At 39.0% G+C, this 15,188-nt stretch overlaps 2 protein-coding genes across 4 annotated transcripts in view; both read left to right on the top strand.

Annotated features, from left to right (window-relative positions):
* The window catches only part of C33H2orf76 (chromosome 33 C2orf76 homolog), a 71,472-nt gene extending 57,439 nt beyond the window's left edge, over window positions 1–14,033 (top strand). For all 3 annotated transcript variants that reach the window (XM_043894436.1, XM_043894437.1, XM_043894435.1), the window contains 2 exons: window positions 5,807–5,888; window positions 13,835–14,033. In XM_043894436.1, the coding sequence (XP_043750371.1) occupies window positions 5,807–5,888; window positions 13,835–13,911 (159 nt within the window). In that variant the 3' untranslated portion in view covers window positions 13,912–14,033. The remainder of the gene's footprint in view (window positions 1–5,806; window positions 5,889–13,834) is intronic.
* Window positions 2,990–3,821, top strand: LOC122688442 (signal recognition particle 14 kDa protein-like). The gene has a single exon (XM_043894438.1). It carries the CDS (start codon window positions 3,028–3,030, stop codon window positions 3,358–3,360), a length of 333 nt encoding a protein of 110 aa, XP_043750373.1. The 5' UTR covers window positions 2,990–3,027; the 3' UTR covers window positions 3,361–3,821.
* Window positions 14,034–15,188: the final 1,155 nt, after the last annotated feature.

The following is a 15,188-nucleotide window of genomic DNA, read 5'->3' as shown; positions in this document are numbered from 1 at the left end:
CCCGACCCAGGAATGGAACCCATATCTCCTGCATTGGCAGGTGGGTTCTTTACCCCTGAGCCACCAGGGAAACCCAGTTAAGAGATAGTTCTTTAGATTTCCTCTTTAACTTTTGTAAGGAAGGAGTCAATATATTTTTACAGATACGATTTAAAACTTCTACCCACATGTTCCTCATTTGTGGCTTTTCCAACTGCCAACCATTTTTCTCATTTTTGCATGTGCATTCTACTTCCCATTTACAAGGCCTATAGACATCACTCGCTCAGCCTGTCAGTTTTCCAACCCAGCTGTAATTTTAGTCTTCTTCCTTAGCCAAAGGGAGAAACTTCCAACTAACTCCTATATCTTAATGAACTTGTTCGCAAAAGGCATGTTCCCCATTTCCCCAAATTTCTAGGTTTAGACTTTCTTAATTGAAATTATCAGGTGTCCACAGAAATCTGGTGCCATCAGCACAATAAAAAAGTGATTGGACACCTTCCCACCAAGCCTCCTGTTTGGGTGATGAGCTCGGTGTTTGTTGGATGAATCAGTAGTCCAGTGCAAGTAATTACTATAGTATGGTTCATTTCGGCAAGAAAATGGACTTGTGTGTCTGTGTGTGTAGTATGGAGTATAATCAGTAGGCTTCTTATAAAGTCATAATAATTCCTACCAAAAAGATTTGAAAGAAAAACCCCAATTTCTGTCTTACATTTTATGAGTTCGGAAACCGGATAGCTATCCTTGTTAAAAGTTTATGAAAGGAAGAAGTCACACCCTGTAGTAAACTTTGTAAGAAATATGCAAGACCTTTAAGAAGGAAACTTTAAAATTGCAGAGAGGTTATTTGGTTGTCCAGACTCATTGAGCTGAACTTCTCTTAAGAACTATGTGCTATCTTTATATGAAATTCCATCTTAATTTAACAAAAAAGAAAAACATGCAAAGAGGATATAAGATGACATTTAAGTGGAAATGGAAAGGACATTTGGATGGGAAGAGGCAACAGTATGAAGATGTCAGTTCTCTCATAGTTAATTTACAAATTTAATGCCACCCAAATAAAATTCTAGTAACAGTTGTGTGTATATATGTATTTGTATATATATATGTATGTGTGTGTGATGTATATATAAAAGCTAAAGAAACTGATTATAAAACATGCAAAAAATAAATAATGAAGAATAGTCAGAAAAAAGAGAAATGAGAGTGACTAACCCTGGCACATTAAGACATACTGTAAAACTATAGTAATTAAAACAGTGTGGTACTGTCACATGAACTGTTAGTTCAAAGACACAGAATCAGAAGTCCAAAAATGGACCCAGTTATATATGGGAATTTAGTATATAGTGAATACTGCATTTCAGATTTATGGAGAAAATATGGAGGATTCAGTAAATGTTACTGGAACAGCTGGAAAACAGTTAAATTGAATCCATATCCTTTTCCTTATGCCAAAATAAATACTCAAATAAGTCTAAGATGAAACCCATAGGTGAGGATAGAGTTTAACTAGATTAACATTAGTGGATAATATGTTCAAGCTGGGTGTTGGGTACATGAAGGGTTCATTGTACCATCATGCATACATTTTATGTTTGAAATACTCTATGATTAAAAGTTTAAAAATGAAGTTAATTACAATGTTTTAAGGAAACATGGGATTTTAAAGTAATCTTACACTGAAGGTCTTTTTAAGTATGATAGAAAATTAAAAGATTGATACATTTTCCTTTATTCATTCAGTAGACATTCAGCACCTTCTTTTAAAAAAAGGTGCTAGAAGGAAAGTGAAGGAACAAATGAAAACTGGGAGATTGTCTAACTTGTATTGCAGAAAAGACCTAATTTTCTTAGTGAAAAGTGAGTGTTAGTCACTCAGTTGTGTCCAACTCTTTGTGACTGGCGTGAGTAGCCATTCCCTTCTCCAGAGGATCTTCCTGACCTTGGATTGAACCCAGGTCTCCTGCATTTCAGGCAGATTCTTTACCATCTGAGCCTTCAGGGAAGCCCAGTTTTCTTAGAATGTAACAGTATTCCACAATTCCATTTAAAAAATTATCCTACAAGTTTATTAAAAGATAGAAGCTATTCACACCTTTGGAAAATCCCATAGACGGAGGAGCCTGGTGGGCTACAGTCCATGGGGTCACTATTCACACTCAAATAAATATAAATTAATACTCTTCTTGGGGGCTTCCTTGGTAGCTTAGTAGGTAAAGAATCTGCCTACAGTGCAGCAGACCCAGGTTCAATCCCTGGGTCAGGAAGACCCCCTGGAGAAGGAAATGGCAACCCACTTCAGTATTCTTGCCTGGAAAATCCTATGGATAGAGGAACATGGAGGGCTACAGTCCAGGGGTCCAAGAGTCAGACACAACTCAGTGACTAAACCACCACCACAACACTATTCTTAATCTACATTTGCTAGATTGGCAACATCAGAATCTTTCGATAATGCACTGTGCTTGTGAGGGTATGGGAAGCAGGGACTCTCCGTGATGGGTAGCAGTGGTATAAGTGGGCACCGCTTCTTTGGAGAGTAATTTGGGAACGTCTGTCAAAATAAAAATGGTACTTCCTCTCTGACTGAACAGTTCCACTTCTAGGAATTTATCTTACAGACAAAACTTGTACATACACCAAACGATACTTGGACAAGGGTGTTTGATGCAGGACTGAGGAGGATAGGAAGAGATAGGAAACAATGTGGATGTCCGTCAGTAGGGACAGAGAGAGTGTTAATCCTTCCATTGGAATATACTGCGGCCTTCATAAATTATGATGCAGCTCTTAAACTGATTTTGAATGACTTTAAGATATTTTATGTTGTATTGGGGTGTAGCTGGTAAACAGTGTTGTGATAGTTTCAGCTGAACAGCCATACATACACATGTATCCGTTCTCTCCCAAACCCTGCTCCCGTCTCGGCTGCCGCATATGGAGCAGAGCTGCATGTGCTGTACATTAGGTCCTTGTTGGTTATCCATTTTAAATAGAGCTGTGTGCGGCTGACCGAGCGGAGCCAGCAGCGCCAGGATGGTGCTGCTGGAGAGTGAACAGTTCCTGACGGAGCTGACTAGGCTCTTCCAGAAGTGCCGGTTGTCGGGCAGCGTGTTCATCACCGTGAAGAAGTATGATGGCCGAACTAAACCCATTCCAAGGAAGGGTTCTGTGGAGGGCTTTGAGCCCTCAGACAACAAATGTCTGTTAAGAGCTACTGATGGGAAAAAGAAGATCAGCACTGTGGTGAGCTCCAAAGAAGTGAATAAGTTTCAGATGGCTTATTCAAACCTATTGCGAGCTAACATGGATGGGCTGAAGAAGAGGGACAAAAAGAGCAAGAGTAAGAAGAGCAAAGCAGCACAGTGAAGGGCACCAGCTTTCCCGCTTTCACCAACTAACCACTGAATTGCTATTTTTCCTTTGGTTTTTATTTTTGGCCACAAAGCTGAGTTTCTGACTCCCTTATAATGACTGTTTTCATGTGAGATTAGGGTCGTTTTTGGATGGAAGAAGGGCTGCAGTGTTTACAGGGTAGTTACAAGAAGCCAGTTTATCTTAGATCTGGCTAAGTGGTTTGTGTTGGACGGTTGTATGTTCCTGGATAATAGTTTACAGACTCTGTAGCCATCTGTAAAGAGCAGTGTATTATTTAACCTGTATTTATCAGCACTGACCAACTTTTATTCTTTTTCCTGCCCCATAAAAAGTTTCTGGCCACAGCTCCTCGTTCTGGAATGATGTGACTATGAATAGGCTTGAGGCCCTGTCTTTTGGTTTACTAGAACTGAAACCTGACACTTTTATTAAAAGTTGTGTTATTTCATGGATTTCCCAGCTGGCTGTATAATTTTATCATCTTAGTGCCTTTAGCAAATTTGAATGAGTTTCATAGCCAAATAAGAGTTTGCTTAACCAGACTAAGGATAAGCTTATTAGAGAATCATCAAGAATAAAGATTCCAAGTTAATGATGATAAAAAAAAAAAATAATAAAATAAATAGAGCTGTGTGTACGTGTCCATCCCAAACTCCCTAACTATCCATTCCCCCAGCAATCCTAAGTTCGTTCTCTACGTCAGTGAGTCTCTTTTTGTTTTGTAAGTTCGGTTGTATCCGAATGACTTTGAGATATTTTAAGAGAAGTTAGAACACAGCATATACCATGCCATCATTGGTGTGTAAAAGCTTATAGGCACATCTCTGCCTGCACGTACGTGTACAACAACAGTCTCTGGAAGGATGCATAAGAATTAGTACAGATTCTCTGGAGGAGAACTGGGTGGCTGGGTGGAGGAGGGAGGAGCCTACTTCTCATTCTGTCCATATGTACTTGGAGAATTTTGTCTTGTGAGTATGTATTGCCTATTCTAAAATGATTTTTCAGTAAAGTTTTCTCCCCCCTTTTAATCTGTGCGCGTTTAAGCCCCCGTGCTCCTTCTATGAGTAAAGCTGTGGAGCATGGATCCCGGGGCGGCTCTTCTGACTGCTGAGAGGCCTTTCTTGTGCGCCTCCGTCTCAGCCATATTCTGGAAAGAGAATCTGGTACTAAACAGCTGCGTTCCGGTTGACAGGTGGTGCTGTGTGCCCGGCGAGGGCTCACTACTAGGTGCTGTTTAGAGGCAGGCTCGGTATTTATGACGTTTAAGTGGATTTGTGAGTAGCATTGGAGAGCAAACTCTCCCTAAATCACAAAGACAAATGTTAGTCAACAGGACTTGGGACCAAGTGTTTGTTAGCTGGAGGAGTTTTTAAATATGTGAGCTTTCAGCGGAGGCAAACTTGCTTCTCTCAGAAGTCAGACTGGTTAAAACTGGATCTGTTGCAGGAAGAGGGACGCCTACCAGGACCCAAGACTGAGCTCTTGTCTAAGACTGGGAAATGAATTGTCTGAGCAGACTCACATGCTGAGAAAGCCGGAGACTTCACTGGGAAGGGGCTCCTGGGTGATGAGCAGGCGGGTACGGGGACCCAGGGGCACTGCTCCGCCATGTGGCCTGCAGTCTCGGGTTTATGGTGATGAGATTAGCTTCTGGGTTGTCTCTGGCCAGTTGTTCGGACTCAGGGTCCTTCCTGGTGGAGCAAGCATGTTCACCCAAGATGGATGCCAGCGAGAAGGATTCTGGGAGATTGGTAGGACATGTGGCATCTCCTTTTGACCTTTCCCAAATTCTTCCAGTTGGTGGTGGCATGTTAGTTCTGTTTTTCTCACTAGGATCTTCTGTTGTAAAATCATGCAGATGGTTACTGTAGTGCCTGACCAGGGTGGGTGGTTTCTGTCAGTGTTTCCACTAACAGAACCTTAATCCCCTGACCACATCCTCTGAGCCTGTATCCTAGCCTGTCTGAATCCTCCTGGGTTATTGTGAGGACGAGATGATGATGAAACGGAACACTGACAGCTAACACAACTCCCCATGTGACTGGCGCTGCACTGGGGGTTTATGCTCCATCTCTCTTCATCCTCACCACAGGGCAATAAGAAGATGCCTTGCTACCCCTCTTTTATTTTTTCCTAAGGCTATGTAATTTATTGAGACCACGCAGCTGGATATTTGTGGAACCTGAATTTTTAACCCAGCTCCAGCTCGAAAGCTCTGTGTTCTAGCCCTGTCTCCCTAGTGCTTTATGTAGCGTGTATTTAGTAGGCACTCACTGTGTACCTGTTCACTGCTTTCCCTACAGTGATGAGAGCAAAATGTGACTTGGATTATTGCTGTGACCCAAAGTAACAATTCAGTTGTCTTTGAGGAATCTCACCAAATGTGAAACTAATAAAAGTACTGGTAAAAAGTGGATTTTTTTTTTCTTTCTAGACAAATGAACTTGTGTTGAGTTTGGAAGATGATGACAGACTCCTGTTAAAAGAAGATAGCACCCTGAAAGCAGCTGGAATCGGTGAGAAAGTGTGTGTGTGTATGTGGAGCTGGAGGGGGCGCTGGCTTTCCCGGCCTGGATGGCAATGTCTGGCTGATTATATTTGGACAACTCAATGCAAAGTAAATGCTACCCTTGGTGCTCTTTACACTACCTGATAATTATTCAGAGGGGAAGGACAAGAATGATGTACATTCAGATCATTTGACTGAGGGCAGTAGATATCTGCTCTCCCAACGTTCAGCATGCAAATAGTTCTTTCGAGAAAGTATGCTCAGAATTCTGCTGAGGGTTATTTTAAGTGATTGACAGGTTATTACTCACTTAATAACCTACTTACTCATATCAGCTTCATTTGAGCTGATAGTTTAAGAGAAAAGGGCCCGATAGAAGTATCGTGGAATAATGAAGTGAGATGTTGTTTGTATAACAAGCAGCATGGTTTCTGATAGTTATCCAAATCACTCCGAGCCGACCAAGTCATGGAATTTCAAATAGGAGCCTATGGTGTGCAGTTGAAAAATTGCCTGATTTAACCTTTCAGTTTGGAATATGCATGCAGTTTTATTTTAAAGAAATGCTATGTGACATGTGTTGTGACCATTAGATGTCACTGTAATTCTACTTACATGTATACTTAGAGATGACGTGGCAGTACAACGAAGGTTTTAAGGGAAATGTGAGCAGTTGAAGGCGTTATGCCTCTGACAAATCACACTTACTTTCTAGTTTTTTGTATGCACTGGTTAAGGGACACTCTAGGGTTCATGAGGTCCATGTTAGGAATCCTTAAATTGTTTTGGCAGGTGTTTAATTGTTGTCTCATCTGCCAGGAATTCATTTTTAAATGACACATGTGGTTAAAGTGGGCTCCTGACATCTCTAACTTAGATATGATTTTGAATGCCATGTTATATAATCTCAGACTTGTTTTCTGTGTCTAAGTCTATACTCTTGGCTAGATTTAGTGTCTTTCCATATTGTGACTACATAAGATTGATTGCTGTTATTTGAAAAAACAATGTTTAATTTGGCCTTTACTTCTTCTTAATTTGGTGCTTATTTTATTATAGCAGGTAGCACTTAACTGCTTATTAAGTATAAAACTATACTTGTTATAACAGGCTGGTATTGATACAGGCCAGAGAAGGCAATGGCAGCCCACTCCAGTACCCTTGCCTGGACAATCCCATGGATGGAGGAGCCTGGTAGGCTGCGGTCCATGGGGTCGCTAAGTCGGACACGACTGAGCGACTTCACTTTCACTTTTCACTTTCACGCATTGGAGAAGGAAATGGCATCCCACTCCAGTGTTGTTGCCTGGAGAATCCCAGGGACGGGGGAGCCTGGTGGGCTGCCGTCTATGAGGTTGCACAGAGTTGGACACGACTGAAGCGACTTAGCAGCAGCAACAGCATTGATACAGAAATCGACAGCTCCATGGAAAAGACTGGAAAATTAAAAAACCAACTAAAAAACAGTTTCATGGTATGAAAAAATTTTGACATCTCAAATAAGTGGAGAAAAGAATGAATTAGCCAGAAACTGTTGGGCCCATTGCCAAAACATTTGGGAAAATAAAACTTAAGTTCTTAGTCCTTATTGTAAAATAAATTCTATATAGATTAAATGTTTACAATGTAAAAATGTTTTTAGGTAAAATGTAGGTCAGTAGTTTCATAATCTTGGGGAGAAGAGCTTTCTAAGCATGCCCTTGAAGCCAGAAGCCATAAAGCAGGGAGAAATGATAGATTTAACCACATAAACACAGTTAAAGGAGAAGCAATAAATTGTGAAAAAATATTTGCAGCATATATGACAAAGAAAGCCTGACTTTATAAAGAGGTCTTATAACTAGTATAAAAAAGAGAAATAAATTACTGATAGAAGAAATAGCTAACATAAATAGTTCAGCCCTATTAGTAATGAGAGCAATATATATGAAAATAGAGACTGAATTTTATGTAGTTTACTACTCTAGTGATTAAGAATTAGAGGCTGAAGTCAGAGTGCTTGGGTTAACAGCTTGACTACCACGTACTGTCTGGGTGACCTTGGGCAAGCAATAATTTAAGACTAGCAGACATGAAGAACAGCGGTTGTATCTGAAGGAATGTTAGAAAATGTATGTTCCCTTGTACTCCTTTTGGGAAGGTGTATTACCTCTAACTTTGTTGATCAATTTGACCAGTAAGACTTTCTCAAACTTACTAAGTAATTTTCTCTCATATCTATTACCAAGCCAACAGAAGTATGCTTCTTCAACTCTGTGACTCCTCCCAGGTTGTGATACATATTCAGAAGTGTTAGCTCTCACCTTCCTGGTTTGAGATGCACTGATGTAGAGCTTTATTGGGTGGAAATAGAAAACGTATTGTGTGATACCATCATTATTTTTAGATGTATTTACATGTCTGTGTATGTATATGAAGAGGAGATCATCCACTAAAATTACAGAAATGGTTTCCCTGGGTGGTGGGATTGCCAGCAATTTTTTTTTTCTTTATTCTCCATTTTACCTAATTGTTCTTGTAATTTAAACTTTCTTGTATAATTTACATGTGTTACTTATAAAGTAAGGGCCCAATTTTAAGGAATCGACTCCTAAATTTAGGGAAAATTGGTTTGAATGACGGCTCTGCATCTGTGACCCTCTGGAAGCCATTTAGACTCTCTGAACTTCCACTTTGATTTCTGTAAAATGAAACAAATAATAAACGTATTTCAGAGGGTTGTCATAGGGTTAAATAAAAGAATGTATATGAAAGCATCTAGAGCAATGCATGTAAACACCCTCAAAAACACTTCATTTTATTTGGAAACCATTTTGGAGAAAGCAGTTGGCAAATGTTTTGAATTTGTTAAAATCTCAAGTTGTTGGTTTGTCATCAATTTGAGACTTATATAACAACCACCTATAAAGGTATAAATCAAATCACTTTTTTTTGGGGGGTCATTCTTGTTTTAAGGCCATGTATATCTTCGATCAGAATTGGATCGTTTTCATGGGTTCTCCACTGGTTTCAGGTTGTTACTTCAAACTGTTCTCTTGCCCTGGTTGAGGGTGTCTTCCATCCCTGTTGGGAGCAACCCCCTCTTCTGCATGTTCCCCTTTGTTGCTGAGAGCAGTGTTTCTGTACCCTTGAGAACAAGCCACAGTTATTACACATGGGGAAGGAGGTGATGGCCCCAGGAGAGGAACAAAAAATTCTCAGTGGGAGTAGAGTTGTAAAAGCAGTACTTGAAATGTGTGATTTTTCTAGGGAATTTTCCCTCCTTTGGTGCTGTGCCTGGTTAGGTTTTTAGGAGGTTTTAGGACAAAAATTCTCAGTCATCGCTCTCTCCCTCCTTACCACTTGATCTTGCTGTAGCGCTGTCAGTCTGCCATCACAGCCAGTTGCCATGGGAATAAGGCCAGTGTAACAAATGTATCATTATGACTTTCCTGTAAAAATCATGAAAGGAAAAGAAAGCCTGTGAGGGGGGAAATTAGGGGAACAAACTGGTTTGAAGATTTCTTTTCTCACCGAGAAATTCTCTAGCCTTTCATCTACATTGCCGATCCCAATTGTATATTCTACGCTTGACGTCAGGGAAGGTTTTTGCTTGTGGATTTAGTCCTAAAATACATCAGTAAAAAGATTTGTTTTGTGGAAGAAGGAAGAAGGCCTTACCTAGAATTGTTATTTATAATTTAAAGATCTTGTTGTTAACAGTTGTGGTTTTACGGACTAATTCCCCTAAGTGATAAATTTTCATGTTAAATATTTCTGGGGTTATATTTTATCTCTTTCATTTTGCTGCGTTCTACTATTGCTATCTTTTTTCTCCGGTTTAGGAAAGAAACTGAGATAGGGTAACTCTTCTGAAGTCAGTTTATGTTTTACTGGAAATATTTTAGAACAAGACACGGTCTGGCAAACTAAGTGCTCACCTCTGGGAAGAGTGCGCATCAAGCCACATCTTGTAATAATTCCCTGATTCCCTTGTGGTTTGTTTTCACTTTCTGTGTCACTCCCCTATCGTCTGCCTACAACCGAAACCCAGTCTTGGTGCCCGACCCCTCTTGGTGATCTTGGCTAAGCGGCTCAGACTGTAGGATTCCTTGGCTCCACTTCTTTAATCAGGATCATGTATGATTAGTGTTTCCTGAAGGTTTGAGTCCCTCTCCCATTCTCTTTTAGGTGGTAATATCTTGGGGCATACATGCTTTCCTGCTTTGACAGCGTGTTTCACTGGCTGTTCATGTTAACATTATAGCAGCAACGATCTGGTGCTTGATGAAATAGGTGGCAGGCCCAGGGAATTTGGGATCCCAGAGAAAGAAGATCAGAAGGAACCCCCCAGACATGATTCTTCCCTTTTTGCCCTCCCCTCGGGCTTCCCTGGTAGCTCAGATGTAAAGAATCTGCCTGCCGATGCAGGAGACACGGGTTTGATCCCTTGGTCAGAAAGATCCCCTGGAGAAGGGAATGGCAACCTACTCGAGTATTCTTGCCTGGAGAATCCCGTGACCGATAATCCTGGAGGGCGACAGTCCATGGGGTCACAAGGAATCGGATACGACTGAGCAACTAACACGTTCACTTTGCATGCTGATGTGGAATCACAGTGTCCAGTCTATCAAAGGTCAGACTCATTTCTATATTTGTTTTCTCCAAACTATAGTTTGAAATCTTCTCAACCAGCTTGAAAACAGATTCTCAAGTAAATAAGAAATAAAAGACACACGGTTGTTTGGAACTACTTGTTGGATTGTTGACCTCCTTTGGCGAAAAGTTAGAAGTACAACAGAGCTGTGGGCATGGTTTTGAATGATTTGTAGATTAGACTTTTGTGACACTTGCAAGGATGAGTCCTGGACCAGGCGAGACAGTGAACCTGTCCTTTTGGTGTCAAATTGCTGCAGAAATCACACCTTGCCCTTCCTGGCTTTTTTTGTTTTGCCAATGACCTGGAGTTATTATTCACATTACAGCCTGCTCTGATCATTAATTGTACTACAGCCAGGACACATGTCTCAGCCTCTTTTCTCAGACGACAGTTGCTGTGCTGCACGCGACTTTATGAGGCTCGGGATTTAGAAGCCATACAGTAAATCCTTTTTGATAGATGGCTTTATTGAAACAAGTTAGTTGAGGAGTTTAAGTACATTATACTCAACTTTCCTGAGATTTCTACATTTAAAATTGGTTTTTCTTCTTTTTTAAAAAAATTTGAAGTTATTATTTTCCCATTCAAGGTGTATATGTGTGCATTTTATAATGGAAACATTATAAACTTCTTAATCATTAATTTCATATCCAACATTTGAATGTCCTGGCTTGTGTTTGTTTCATTAAACTTGAAATTCAGTATTAAAATGATCCACAGATGTATTTGGCGAGCCCTTACGTGGTTTCATTTGCTAGTCAGACAAAGGGATGAGCTGGTGGCGTATTTATTGGATTTGAGAAGCACATTCATTTCACATTCTCATGCCAAGGCACCCTGCACCTGAGTGCACTGCCCTGCAGCACATTTAATTTAAAATCAGGTGCCCTAGGGGACCAGCATGTGGCAGACTTCCTGGGGTTCTTCTGGAGCCATTTTAAATAGAATTGGGCATGATGGAGGAAAGGGTGATTACGTAGAGGTCTTGAAAATCTTTTGTAATTTGTTTTCACTGTAATTGGCAAGCAAATCTGCAGTCTAAATACGTGAAATCATTGTCTCAGACATTTTTCAATAGGGTTCTGTAGATTTAAGAAAAAAACATTATATTCTGTTTTTGCTTAAGGACCACATTACTAAAGTTTAAAATCCACCTTATGTCTTTCTTCTGAATGTTCAAAGCCGCTAACTCCTAATTTGTGTGTTATTCTCCAATTTGTTAAGGGTGAACATTTTTATCAACCTGGACCATTTGAGTTTAACCCATTTGTCAATGTAGTTTTCCTGAAAAAAAAGTCATTCATCTGAAAATAAAATCTTTACCTTAGATGACCTCATTTTTAAGCCTGTAGTATATAAATAATGGATTGATCTATAACTTATATTAGACCCAGGAGAACTTATGTGTCAAAACAGAAATGCTTTGTCAGTTCTTTCTATACATTAATTTAATTCTAAACCTATTACTGGTATCCTGAAGAGCCGTAAGATGTACTAGTTTCTCAAAAGGGGTATACAGATAAATGTCAATTGCGGTAAGTGAAAATTGTAATCACAGTTAGTGTGTATTGAGCGAAGTGCTGTGTGGGCAAATCGCTGTGTAAAGTTCTATATGTAAATAGCACATTGTGTATGAAATCTTGCATTGTGATTATTAAGAACAGGGGACTTTTGCTTATTCTCCTAATATCAGGAGGAGGATATTAGAATCACTTGCAAATTATGTAGGTCTACCTTTGGGCTTACTTCTCTTCAAAAAAGGAGCTCTTTATATAAAGGATAGATCTCAGAATATCTTCTCTTTGAATACTGAATTTTTTGAAGCCCCCTTTTCAACATTTTACTAATTCCCAGTATAGAGGTCTTAGCTTTTAATTTAAATGCCATTTTCTTGTAATATTTAACTGTACATTAACTTACTGTTTGCCCAGGGTGCATTTGTTTACAGCCCGTCTCATCGATTCCCAGTTTCTTTCTGCTGTGTCTTCCCTGCTGGCCTACACACACACACCCAGGCTTATTGTGACAAGAGTTCCTGGTCTGATTTTTATCAAGATTAATCTTCATTTAATCTTAAATATATAAAAGGGCTGGAATGAGGATCTGAGACACTGGGTGATTTTATTTTCTTCTTTCAACATTTCTATATTTTCTGTAAAGACCACAGGAATTTAGGTTTGAGAAACATCAAATTTGGTATACTTAAAACCAGCAAAAACACTTTAAATGAAATGTTATGCTAAGCTGTTTAATTTCATTCTTCTGTGATAAATTCTAATGAAGAGATGAGCGCTTTAAACTGGGAGACCAGTGGTAATCCTTGGCATCCTTCCTTATTATCCTATTTATTTGGCTTGAGGAGTTTCACTTGTCTGTTTTTAGAGAATATGTTAATGGAGTGATCAGTATTCATTACAAATAATCTTGTCTGTTTTCTTGTCAAGATTCTAAAGGCCCTTTTGCTCTTTCTGTAAAAGCTAAGCAGGCTGTATTAACTTCTGATTTAATTTAAAAAATGGGAACTTGTTGGCGCAACACCTTAAAGAATTGCATGTTTAATAATTGGAAGGCTTTCCATCAGATTTGTCTCCAGTCTGAATTAATAATGTTGCTGACTTATTGTTTTAGAAGACAGAGTCCTTGACCTGCTAGGTTGAAAGAATTGTGACTGCTCTGAACCTTTGTGGGTCCTTTAGCTGTGCCATATCCCTTGTGAATAATTAGAGGTATTTGAAGGTATTGCGGTAGAAGCCAATTTGTGTCTTTCACTTTGCATATTGTTGAAGCCTCATGAATTAGTCATAAGCGGGCAAAAAATTAACTTCTTCAGACACATATTTTGATGGGTCATGAGGGAGAATGTAAAGTGATCTGTAAAATATTCTACTGATCCTCTAAGTATTAAATTATTATACCTACAGGCTAATTTCAGAGGGGGGGAGAAAAGAGTTTTCCTCTTCCTTCAGGAACAGAGTAACACATTTGGAAAAAAAAATAATGGCTTATTATTTCTAGGATTGTCAAGAGGACTATAAATGAACAATTTTATGATTTCTTGAAAACCAGATTCATGTGTTAACTCTTGTTTTTAATTTTTTTGGTTATTTTTCTTTTTACTTTTAAATTGGTTGAATTCTAGATTCTCGTACTTAAACTTCTTGTTGATTTTGTGAAATGTGAAACCAAACTCGCTTTTCTAACTTTAGGCCTTGGAAGCACTGAATCAATGAAATATGGATTTCCATACTTATTTAAAATCTAGTTTTACATTAAAAATTTTTTTCCATTTTCTGTTTTTCTTTTTTTTTTTTCAGCCAGTGAAACTGAAATTGCATTCTTCTGTGAAGAAGACTATAAGAACTACAAAGCTAATCCCATTTCATCCTGGTGAAAACCTCACAGAGCTTCCTTTTTTGCATACTTGTATTAAGCTCTTTATTCCACTAGTGAGTTTCTGAAATTGACAAATAAACTTAAAAAAATTAATCCCAGCCTCTGCCGTTTGAGGTAAAACCTGTGGTGTGTTCTCTCTTGTGCAGGTCTTATTTCTTTCTTTCTTGTAAAATAGTGTATTCATTTATAGGAAAAAGATCTGGTTTTAAGTGAAAGAAATAATTGTTCAAAAATCACCATGGAGTGTTGGCTCTTTAGTTATAATTTGTTTCTCGAAATTAGAGGTCATTTTGGTGACTTGCATGTTGGATTCTTTAAAAAAGATTATAAGACTAAGGGCATTCTCTTTTATTTTGCATTTTCTCCAAAGTTTCTAATTAGAGCCCCTGTTACTATCTTTGTCTAGCAGGGATTCTTATGACCATGAATGACCATAAGAGTCTCTTAGGACCATGAATGCCATCTTTTCACTCACTGTGATAAACACCACCACACATGAAATTAAACTGGGTATATTTTAGGGAGGTTTTCTGATATAAGAGAGTTTCTTCTTTCTTTTCCTGTTACAGCCCACACAAATAACATTGCCGAAATGTGTTTTTCTGAGCTGTGTTTCCTGACTTCAGGAGCAAACTATAATAGAATCAAACTCATTTATTTGGCGAGAGGAGGTAGCAGGAAGTTTACACTTCTGGAGGAAAATTGTCCATTGAGAACAAGTCTAAGTCATGGATGATACATTCTTTCAAAATAATATAATACTTTGATGTCTGACTACCAGCATCTGAAGAATAGTGGATTCAAGGGGGCCTCTCAGCCAGCGTGTATCTAAGCAGAACTCTTAAGAGAGGTTAGTTGGCTCTAGAATTGTTCCATGAAGCCTTAAATTGCTAGTAAGGCTTCATTGTGGTGAGGTTAATATAAGAAAATCTATTCTGCTAAAACAAACAAACTAACAAAACAAAAATCAAACTTGAAAATCTGGTTCACATAGCCAGAAGAAGCATTGCTTTGTTTAAAGGCAAAGCACTTGGAGTATAGAGGAAGAAAAGGGCAGAAAGTCCATTGAGCTAGGCCTTATAAGTCATGCTAAGGAGTTGGAACTTTACATAGTAGGTAGTTGGGAGCCAATGGGAAGATTTAAACAGGTAAATTATATGATTAGATTTGTATATTAGAAAGTAAGCTTTGGCAGCAGTGTCCATATGGCAGAGAGACTAGAAGACAGTTGTCATAGACCAGGTGCAGTTTGGAAGGCCTCAACCTAGGACCCAG

This window comes from Cervus elaphus, chromosome 33 (genome assembly GCF_910594005.1).
Source record: "Cervus elaphus chromosome 33, mCerEla1.1, whole genome shotgun sequence".
In the NCBI taxonomy this organism is placed as follows: Eukaryota; Metazoa; Chordata; class Mammalia; order Artiodactyla; family Cervidae; genus Cervus; species Cervus elaphus.
Note: the sequence above shows the minus strand (reverse complement) of the source record. Positions and strands in the feature narration are given on the sequence as shown.